At 39.8% G+C, this 10,923-nt stretch overlaps 1 protein-coding gene across 1 annotated transcript in view; it reads left to right on the forward strand.

Moving 5' to 3' along the window:
* myo7ba (myosin VIIBa) overlaps positions 1-9,033 on the forward strand; it is a gene marked incomplete at both ends in the record, with an annotated part of 28,623 nt that extends 19,590 nt beyond the window's left edge. Inside the window, 16 exons of the mRNA XM_080506513.1 lie at positions 822-948; positions 2,295-2,461; positions 2,567-2,748; positions 2,837-2,958; positions 3,361-3,532; positions 5,136-5,278; positions 5,524-5,679; positions 6,105-6,210; positions 6,337-6,450; positions 6,549-6,636; positions 6,731-6,837; positions 6,996-7,181; positions 8,339-8,455; positions 8,576-8,659; positions 8,741-8,860; positions 8,938-9,033. Of these exons, the coding sequence (XP_080362639.1) occupies positions 822-948; positions 2,295-2,461; positions 2,567-2,748; positions 2,837-2,958; positions 3,361-3,532; positions 5,136-5,278; positions 5,524-5,679; positions 6,105-6,210; positions 6,337-6,450; positions 6,549-6,636; positions 6,731-6,837; positions 6,996-7,181; positions 8,339-8,455; positions 8,576-8,659; positions 8,741-8,860; positions 8,938-9,033 (2,087 nt within the window). The remainder of the gene's footprint in view (positions 1-821; positions 949-2,294; positions 2,462-2,566; positions 2,749-2,836; positions 2,959-3,360; positions 3,533-5,135; positions 5,279-5,523; positions 5,680-6,104; positions 6,211-6,336; positions 6,451-6,548; positions 6,637-6,730; positions 6,838-6,995; positions 7,182-8,338; positions 8,456-8,575; positions 8,660-8,740; positions 8,861-8,937) is intronic.
* Between the last annotated feature and the right edge of the window lie 1,890 nt (positions 9,034-10,923).

A 10,923-nucleotide genomic window follows, 5' to 3' on the forward strand; every position in this document is an offset into this window, starting at 1 on the left:
ACAATAAACAGTGAAATCTAACATTATGGCAGCAATCTTAATAATTGAGATCAATAAGATTTAGGTCCAAATGAAGTGTGCTGTATGGTTTTTTAATTCCAGAATCAATCCACAGAACACGTTGTGCTAAAAGTGATAAAAAGAACAATCTGCAGAACATTCTCACAAAAACTAAGCTAATGTGTCACAAGGTCTTTCTTTCAAACGGTCACAACTGTGTTTGGATTTATTTTGCCACAAAACAAAACAAGATGAAAGATATCAGTTTAATCGACAATTTATTGCACATTCAAGTGATTCCCAAAGAACATAGTTACAGTTATAGATTATTTTTATTTCATCCATTGACAAATAAAAAACTAAATTGACCCTAACCCTTTTATAAAAATGCAACATTCTATTAATTTGATCCTAAAACTTGGCTTTTGATGAAGATTTATTTTCCTTTGACATTAGAGTTACATTAAATAGATAGATATTTGCTTTGGACCTTTTGCTTCAGGCTCGCTGGGACTCAATTAGCCGTAGTTTTTTTTTGGTTTGGTTTATGGCTGTATTGTTTATTCTGCAACTTTCATAAACCTTCCTTTGTTCCATTGAAATAACTGTAATTAATTAAGTATGTGTTTGTTATAAAAAGAAATGAAGTCCATGTATATACAGATTAATATTTATTAATGGCTTTTCCTTTTTGTCTTAAGATCTGATGAGGTAAACTGAGCCACAAACAAGGAAATTATACACATATGAACTCTGTTTCATTGCCTAAAATTCTATTTATATCTTATTAATTGTGATTCTTCCTCTGTGCATGTTTTCAGGTCCAAATTTAACAAGAAACCATTTCATCGTGGCAATAAACTGGACCGGTATCACATTCCTGGATGAGAGAGAGAAGAGGCTGCTGGAACTATCTTTCCCAGAAGTCACTGCCATCAATACCAAAAGGTAGATATGCTCATATCTGTAGAGGAAAACTTGAAATCCATGTAAGATTACCTCCAGCTGCCAAAAAAAGACATAATGTGATCATTATAAAGTGTTTTTAATAAACTTTATAAAAACTCAACTTTTCATGAAATGCACAATACAAAGAAGTACATATTTATTATTTTCTGTTTATATTTTTCCTGAAACAAGATAGTTGAGCTCCTGCCTCTCTAAGCGAAACCAACTCTCGTCTGATAGGTGAATTCCTGTGAAGCCTGAGTTTATTATCCCCCGCCGTGGCTGATAGGCCCCGAAGGGGGATCTTGAAACAGTCTCCGTACGTCCGTACGTCCGTCCGTTCGAACGTTTCTACCTATATCTCGGCAACCCCTGGGCCCACAGTGACCAGACTTCACATGTGGATACATCTCAGAGGGGGAAGGGATGCTATGGTGACTTTGACCTAATTTGCATATTAAGTAGGTCACAGGGTGACGAAGTGCTTAAAAACACATTTTGGGCTCTGGAGGCCTGGGTTTTTGAGCTAGGGCTCTGAAATTTTATACACACATGATACACACTCCAGGGATAACCTCCAGTACACCAAGTGACCTGACCTTGACCTTGAAGATCGGTAGGGTCTGAAGTTTGCTCGTCATGGTTGCACAATACATGTATTTTCATATAAACATTTCTCCTCATTTCTCAGCAGTTCCAGGGCCCACAGTCACCAAACTTCACACATGGACACTCCACCTGGGGAGAAGGGGCACCATGGTGACCATGGCCTAATTTGCATATCAGGTCACAGGGTCACTAAGTGCATAAAAAACACCTTTTGGGCTCTGGAGACGTATTTTGACATAGCTTATGAAGACCTTTCAGATTCTACATAATTATCTACTAGGACCCATGGAACACCCTCTAGTGTACCAAGTGTGCTGCCTTAGAGCTGGCTTTGTGAGAAAATATAAAGCCCTCCGGCGGGGGATTAGCCCAGCAACGGCCTTCTTGTTAGTGAGAAGCCGGCTGACCTGCAACACTGTATGCTTGTTATTTGACACCAGCTACATGTGACAGCGGACGCTGTGCCAGGAACAGATCAATGTAAACAGTAGCCTGTGATAAGCTGCCATCAGCTCATAGAAACCGACTGTTTCAAGCCGTCTGAACCAGAAATCACGAACACAAGCAGTCAATTTCCTCACTGTGGGATCAATGAAGAAACATCTAATCTGATATCGTTTTACTTGTTTACATTTTGTCTGCATGAAAAATGTCTGTCCGACATAATTATGTTAAATACCAGCGATCACACTAGGTTGTCGTTCACCGTGTGTTTTGGCCTCTGTTGCGCCACCTAGAGAAATTAAAGCGCCCGGCCAGGTGGTGAGTCTGCTGACGCTGAAAGGAGACTTCGCCTTGAGCGGGTCCAATGCTGAGGAGATGAGTGACCTCCTCACCATGTTCCTCAGTGGACTGACAGAGCGTTCCCAATATGCAGTCGCTCTGAAGGAAGTCAACATACCAGGTGGGAGGCCTGGTCACTTTGAAACAGCAGAAATGTCACCTTTAGAGGAACCTCTGCTTTTCGCTGATTGTCAATTACCTAACTTCTACTGTCCCTCTATTTCAGAAGACCCAACGCTCCTCAACTTCAAGAAAGGAGAGCTTATTATAATCATCAAAGACAATGAGTTCTCTCAGCAGCGGGGCTGGATAAAGGGCCAGAGTGAGAGCACGAGGCGAACAGGAGCCGTCCCCATTGAGGCCATCCAGATCCTGCCAACGCTGAGCAAACCCAGCAGCCAGGTTTTGGTACGGAGTTTCCATTTGCAAGTCTGTGTCAGATGAGCTACGGTCTCTGGGTCCTGGAGAGTGCGACACTTATCTTTATTCATTTCAGAGCATCATCAACCTCTCTCCAAACCAAAGGATAAACATCATGGAGGCAAACATGAAACAAACAGACACAATGGAAAAAATGGCTCCCGTCACACTGAAGGAGTTCTCTCTCCAGTATTTCAGGTATTTCAGGCTGACATGGTCAAACGGTGGTTTTGGACCTCATTTGAAGAAAATAAAACTCTGTGGCGACAAGAGTGACGATGAACTGTGGGGATAAAGCACTGTGAATTAAAATCACACCTTGAAAATAATGTCCAAAGAAAAACAAAAATGATAGGGTTTTTTGTTGTCTAAAAATCAGAAACACCAACAGAAGAAAAGGAAATCTGAATTTTTGAAGCAATGTTGATCAGTCCAAACAGGGTTTGTAGGTTGTAATGTAGAGTGAAGCTGAAATGTAATTTGTTTTGTAAATTGTAACATAAAAATCATTTAAAATCATCAGTCATTTAATTTTTTTTTAATCCTTTTTTTGTTTAACGTTACCTGTGAAATGTTTGTCCTGTGTTCTCAATCCTACAGGCAGCCCACAAAGGATGTGAAGCGGCAGGTGATTTCTCGAAACGTTGCTCCTGAGAGGCTGTGGGCCAACTCCAGAGAGCCCATCCGACAGCCACTCCTCCAGAAGTTATGCAACACAGAGCTGAGCCACAAAGCCTGCCTTGCTTTCACTGATATCCTTCACATGCAGAATGTTTTCAATTGTTTTTTCATTCCCCTTTGATTTTCCAATCAAAATACATTCAGTTAGAACTCATTTATCAGGGTGACTTCGCTTTCTTTTTGTTTGATGATTCTTCAACACATACTAAAGTTAGTGAGGGAGTTCCACAGGGTATGTTGTTAGGACCCCTACTTTTTGTGTTATGCTCGCTGCCTGTAGGAAATATTAGGGGCTGTGTTAACATTCACTGTTGTAAAGATAGCATATTAATTAGGGCTGGGCGATATGGACCAAAAGTCATATCCCGTTATATTTAAGTTGAATATCGATATACGATATACATCCCGATATTTTTTCCGCAAAATGAAATGAAATGTTAAGTCAAAGTCAAAGCCAAATACAAGTTACCAAAATACTTAGTTTTATTGAAAACTCACTATAAAATGCAAACATTAAGACTGTATAACAAAGCTCCGCAAGGTGCACTTTTAAATAATATAATATCTTAAATAAAAATAGCTTGTCAAATAAAATAGGTCAATCTTTTTCTGAGGGCAGCATTTATATATAAAGAGAAAACAAAATAAAGTGCTCAGTTTAAGATGAACTTTTTTTTTAAACATCAGCTTGTTTCTTTTTGTTAACTTAATAGCTTATCTGAACCGTTGCACAAGAAAAAGACTATTAACTCAATAAACATTAAATAATAAAACACTTTTTTTACTTTGATAAACTTGAGGTAGACATTAGAAGACAGACAAACTGCTTTTGTTATTGCACACCACCTGTCGCTTTTCTTCTCGTACGGCACACTGCGGGAAAATGAAGCTTGAAGTGAGCTTTGTTTTGGGGCTGGAGCGTTGTTGGGTTGGGAACGGCTTCTTGCGCCGGTGGCTTCTGTAGCGCGTAGCTTCAAACACTCTTCATATTGCAGTTTGTGCCACGTTTTGAAGTGGTGAAAAAGATTGGTAGTGCTTCCCCCACTGGCTGCAATGTGCTTATGGCACTCCCTACATAGAGCGTAGTTTTGTTGTTCATCTGACAATTTATATCCGAACCACCTCCAGATGATTGAGCCATTGTTTTTCCTTTTACTAACCAAGGGGCTCTCCTCCGCACGTTCCGCAGATGTTGTTGCTCGCTCCATGTTTGTTGAAGTGTGCCGGAGTGTCTGTTTCTGCCCCCCCTCCCTGCATGGAAGAGGAGGGGCGGGGCTGGGAGGCTGGGGGGCCTGGGGGGCGCTGGGAGCAGTGCAGAGAGCTCCGATCAGCGGCTTGCCTGAAGCAAGTTTTACAGCGCAAATGTGAACTATATCGATATATACGATACGGTCTAATTCCATATCTCGTAAAAAATATATATCGATATATCCTAAATATTGATATATCGCCCAGCCCTAATATTAAATCATCTATATGTGAAACTCTATTATATCAGATCAGATCAGATCATAACATGATATGATATGATGCTATTTTTTCACCAGCATTATATCGCACAAATCAAGATAATTAGGTCCTACTGTGGCAACAACAGGCTCCTCCAGCCAGCATGTTACCCAGTGAATTGCTTCTTTATAGCCTCCCTGTTCACCCGAAGTCGTCCTTGACTTGAGTGTGTACCTATCCTGAAGTACATGGGGGATTACCCCACTAAGCAGATGCAGAGCCCTCTGGAGCTCACCGACCAGATCTTCGGCCCTGCCACCAAATACGAGGCGCTGAGGGATGAGATCTACTGCCAGATCATGAAGCAGATGACCAACAACAACAACCGGTAGACAACATTTCAAAACATTTCTATAATAGATTAAACACAGAAAAAAACCTGACTTTACCTTCTACTTTGAGAACTAATTGGTGAAAATTCAAATTGGTGATTTTCCATTAAGCAGGTTTTGAGAAAAAAAAAAAATCACATTATTATACATTTGATCTATTGTCAGCGTTGAAACTGAAATGATAGCTTTCCATTGATTGAGAAGGGGGTGAGATTAAAATATTGTTTTTCATGTGATGCAGTTTCAGCATAGAGCAGGGCTGGCAGCTGCTCTGGCTCTGCTGTGGCTTATTTCCTCCAAGCCAGTCCCTTTTGAGGCATGCACAGCGATTTCTGGAATCACGTCGCAGACAGACGCTCGCGTCTGACTGTCTGAAGCGAATGCAGACGACTCTGAGGTATGTCCGACGAGCTGCACCCTGTTACACATCACCTCCACTCAAAGGAAGCTTAGTTTGTTTAATGAGGCAGTAAAATGGAAAATAATCTCACAATAGTTTGGTTTGCTACACTTAATGTAGTCCTGGGTTTATTGTGTTGATATTTTAACCACCAGAACACCATTAAGACCTTTTAACATTTTTGATTGCAACAAATTAGTTGCATATATTTTTTTCTGTTAAAATTGATAACGTTAGACTGTATGTAGCATTTTTAAAAGCCCACAACCTCCCGTTCTTTTTATCCATGAAAAAGTGCTCTATAAATAAAGTTCACTTATGGCGCTTGAGTTTGAACCCACCCCCAAGACCATCTATTTCATGAGGCTCAGTACAGCGGCTACTCGAGGGGATGTGACGAAGAGTCTTCTGTTTTATTGTAGGATGGAACACAGGAAGCTCCCGCCTCATCAAGTGGAGGTGGACGCCATCCAACAGAACAGCACCCAGATCTTCCACAAAGTCTACTTCCCCAACGACACGGACGAGGCAAAAGCATACATCTTTGAGATTCATAAAAATACTGGGAAAATTAACATGTCATCAAAAAGAAAAATAACAAAATATAGTTTTGGGTTTCCTGTGGTCTGACAGTTATTTTCCAACTACTTCCAGATATTTGAGGTGGCCACCAGCACCAGGGTCAAGGACCTCATCCAGAACATCACCAAGAAACTCAAGCTGGCTTCAGCAGACGGCTTCAGTATTTTTGTGAAAACACACGACAAGGTTCCTCATGAATTTCACATTTGTTTGGTTTCTTGTAAACTCTCCAGCCTCATTAGTGAATTAGAAAACAGCCTGTAACTGTGTTTGTTTTATTTCAGGTTTTGAGTTTGAATGACACAGATTACTTCTTTGATAGTCTGAGACAAATCACCGACTGGTCCAAGGGAGCCAAGAGGATCAAGGATGGTAAGAAAACATCATGAAAATATAGTGCCAGAATGACTGGTGCCTAAATTGGATATATTTACGTGTGTGTGTGTGTGTGTGTGTGTGTGTCCAGCTGGGCCAGTCAACATATCATACCTTGTGTTCTTCATGAGGAAGTTGTGGTTCAATGTGATCCCCGGCAGAGACCTAAAAGCTGACAGTATCTTCCATTTCCCCCAGGTACAGTTCAACCACATTTTTCACACCGATTAAACTGAAAGAGAAATATTGAACCGTTTATTATTCCTGTTGAGGCAGCAGCAGATGGCAACAGTGGGAAATCCCTCAAACCAGCTGACCAAACATTCATATTTCAATTGACACGTTATGTCTTCCAGGAGTTACCCAAGTACCTGAGAGGCTATCATATTACCAACAGAGAAGATATGATCAACATTGCCGGCCTCCTGCTCAGGATAAAGGCTGGCAATGACAAGAGCCAGCTTGTGATGATACCGAAGCTCCTGAGGGAGTTGGTGCCAGTGGACCAGCTGAAGGCCATGTCGGAAAATGAGTGGAAGAAGGTGAGAAAGCTTCAGGAACCAGAGGGATGTTACGCTTTTTTTTTGTTGCAAAATACCATCAAAACATTCAAACCAGCAGATATTAAAACTGTGGGTGTTTTCAGAGTCTTGAAGGCATAAAGGGTAATTAGTATCACTAAATACACAGTGAGGATTTACATAAAGAGCTCTTTCATGTGAATATTAGTTTTCATCCACAACATGGTAATATTCTGAGAGCGACATGGGCAAAGAACATCATCACATTTTTGCATATTTGCATGCTAACAATTCCTAGTGAGGCGACAGGGAAATGTCATCGCAAACATAATTGGACAGTGAAAGTACATCTAGTTTGGTTATCATGCAACAAAATTCACAAAGGTCACAATGAGGCAACATGTAGGACAAGCGTTTCTGTGGAGCCACAATAAACAAGCAAACAAACAAACAAACAAATAAATAAATGGATAAATAATTAATAAATAAATATGGTAGAACAAGCTTTGAACTGAATCAAATTCAGAAATAGTCTCGATAGGTATCTATCTCCAAATGAAAACCTGACTGTTTATTACTATGACCTTTGACTTCAGTAAATAAATTCGTAGATGTCCACAATGTTAAAAGCTGTGTGCACAAGGAGCAGGTCTGGTGTGGTGCTGACAGGTCGTCTGGGAGATGGACAGCAGAGTGTAGCCAAGGATTTAACTGTGTGACTCTGGACACTTTCTGTTTGGTGGTTAAGGGTGCAGACCTCAGCTGTAAATGTCAAACAATGGTTCTTTAAATTGCATTATGGGGGCCCTTGGGGTTACTTAGGACACCGCTGCAGCATGCCTTACAAAGTTTAAATACCTGAGAACATGACATTTTTTCAGATTTCTAATTATTATTAGGTCCAATCAACAAGCAACTGCAGTTGTTTGTTTTTTTTTTTCTTTTTAAAATGGATTCACAACAAAAAATGCTGATGTTCATAGCAGTCTTCCAGCGAAACTGGAGTCATGTTAAATGTTGGTTTCGGAGGATTCGGAGGATTTCTCTTTCGTGAGAAAAACAGAGAATATTCCGAGGCTGTAGATGTGTCGCAAAATCATTGTTTTAAGTGTGGCACAAAAGCCTTTTATGGAAACAACAGCTCTGTGTCATGTGATTCTATTTATTCTAAATCTCAGAATATTGTGGCGGCTTTTAACAAACAAGCTGTTTCGACTCCTGAGGAAGCAAAGGTGGCGTTCCTGAAGATCGTCAGCCGATGGGCGACATTTGGCTGTGCTTTCTTTGAAGTGAAGGTAAAAGCCTCAACAAGGGAATGAAAAACAAATATTTTGTCATATTAGATATTTGATATTTTCCCCTACTCTTAGTCCTGTCAGCATTTCCCTCATTTGTTTCTTTCACTGTTTTTGCAGCAAACGTCTGAGCGGAATTTTCCCGATATCGTGCGAATAGCTATCAGCAAACAGGGACTCACAATCATTCACCCGAAAACCAAGGTTGGAGAACGTTTAACACATACATTTGTTTGTATTTCAGTGGAAGCAGCGTTCCTCACCACTCCTTTCTCTTGCTCACAGGACGTTTTGGCAACTCACCCATTCAACCGCATTGCCAACTGGTGCAGTGGGAGCACCTACTTCCACATGACTATTGGCAGCTTGGTCAAAGGAACCAAATTCCTGTGTGAAACTTCCTTGGTGAGCGCTGCCCTCGGAAAGATCAAGTGTACTCTTTCCATTTTCCCTTTCTTTACCTTTGTGTTTTCTCATCAAAGGGTTACAAGATGGACGATCTTATAACGTCCTATGTCAGCATGTACCTCAGAGAGAGGAGGGCGCTACAATCCAGAAACCAGCGCTTCAACATGTGAAGTCAGACCACGACGACTTGTGGCACCAAGACAGGGACACCGTGAAGCAGATCAGGAGTAGCTGTCTGCAGTCTGGAAGATAAATCAACCCTAAAATGCCTTTTATGGCAGGTGAAAGAAACAACTTATGGCATGAAACTAAGTTAGTGGCAGATCTGTGTGTTTATTTAGACCTTCATGTTAATCATTTAAACTACTTATAGAATTATAGAAGTGAATCCACACAATTAGTTTTTTTTTACAAATGTGGGGCTTTACAAGGTACAATATGTAATATGTGTGTTTCATTGTATATCAATATAACCTTAAATTATCCACAGAAAGAAAACAAAATAGCTGTCAATGTGAAGACAGTTTGGTGAAGTAGCACAATCAATAGTTGCCTACAGTGCTTCACTGCTACACTGTCCATGTGGTAAGCAAATCTACATCATTTAAATACAAAAAAAACAAGCTAGAAAGGATTAGTGTTTAACATAAAAAATGAGAAGACTGTAAGTGTCGGCACATGAGACAAATGTTTTCAGACGACCTAGCTGTGATCAGAGAAAGAGCCGAGGACTGAGTCGGGTTCCAATGCCATTAAAATCTTGTCATGTTTCCACCCAATCTAGACCACAACCGTAAAGATGAGCTGAAGACCGACACTCTGTAAACTAAGTGAAAGTGCCTTAACACTGCCTCCCAATGAACAATAACTTGTGTGAAAGGATGTCTTCTGCCTGAAATAACATGCACCTGTATACAAGTTGAAGCTAAAGAAGGTACAGCTGTAGACAACATATATTCTTCCTTAAATATTTGAACCTTCAGTGATTAAAAAAACAAAACATGACACACATTAATAACTTGGCACCAGCGTTACAAGGGTGAAGACACAAACCATCCACTCAGATGGAACACGTACCCGACATCCAGTCTTTTCCAGGTGAGGTGGAAGAGAACCTGAACAAAAGCCTGAAGTAACTCTGTCCTGAAAACATACGATGTTAAAATAAATGCTTCTTAAAGCCCACATCTAAAGTGATAGTGATTTTCGCATTGAGTCACAGATGGTGTGGCATGCTTCTACAAACTACTGTTATGCCAATTATTTACTTATTTACTGCATCTAAAGTGGAATGTTCTATCTTCTTAAGATTAGGTTATCTTTTTAATCATTCAGAAATTGCATTCACAATAGTATCTTTCTTTGCTAAACAAACTATCTTTCTAAGTATATTGACTGTGAAACTAAACAAGTAAATACAACCAAAACTTGTTGTATTTTCTCCTTCTAAAGAGAGGTTAAACAAAATGTAGTGCTTTGACTTACAGGCATGATGGAGCATGCATTTCATCAAATATAAGCATTACGTTGTTAATAGAATAAAAAAAACAAAAACTATCTTCATGGGAATTATTTACAGGAAAAATCTGCAGGAAATAGTTTTTATAGGTTTACATTCAACATTTGTCTTTGAAAAATTATGCAAAAAACATGCAAAAAGTATTGACAGTCTTCATTACATGCATGCCTGTTGTGAAGAACTGCTTGTTCTTCATCGTCTCTACTGGAGGATTAATAATCTCTGGATGGCCATCAACTATTCATCAGACATCAATAATGATTTTCTTTGTATTCAATATAACGTTAATTGTTGAGAAATTGTTGTTTTCTGCTCAGCTTGTCAAATTAAACATTGTCTCACTCTGAAAGCAAAGACTCTTCAGCAAAGACTGATTTTTTTACCTTTTCTTTATTTGGTTGCATCCTGAGGTGACGAGATCACCTCCGTTACTTTCATGTTTGATCAAAAGTAAAAATAGAAAATATCCATGTCGATTAAGCTTTTAAAATAACAAGAAAAGCTTGTATTTGTTCTGCTTGCACGCAGACTTTCCAGTACT

The sequence above is a fragment of the Blennius ocellaris genome (genome assembly GCF_963422515.1).
Source record: "Blennius ocellaris genome assembly, chromosome: 12".
NCBI lineage: Eukaryota > Metazoa > Chordata > Actinopteri > Blenniiformes > Blenniidae > Blennius > Blennius ocellaris.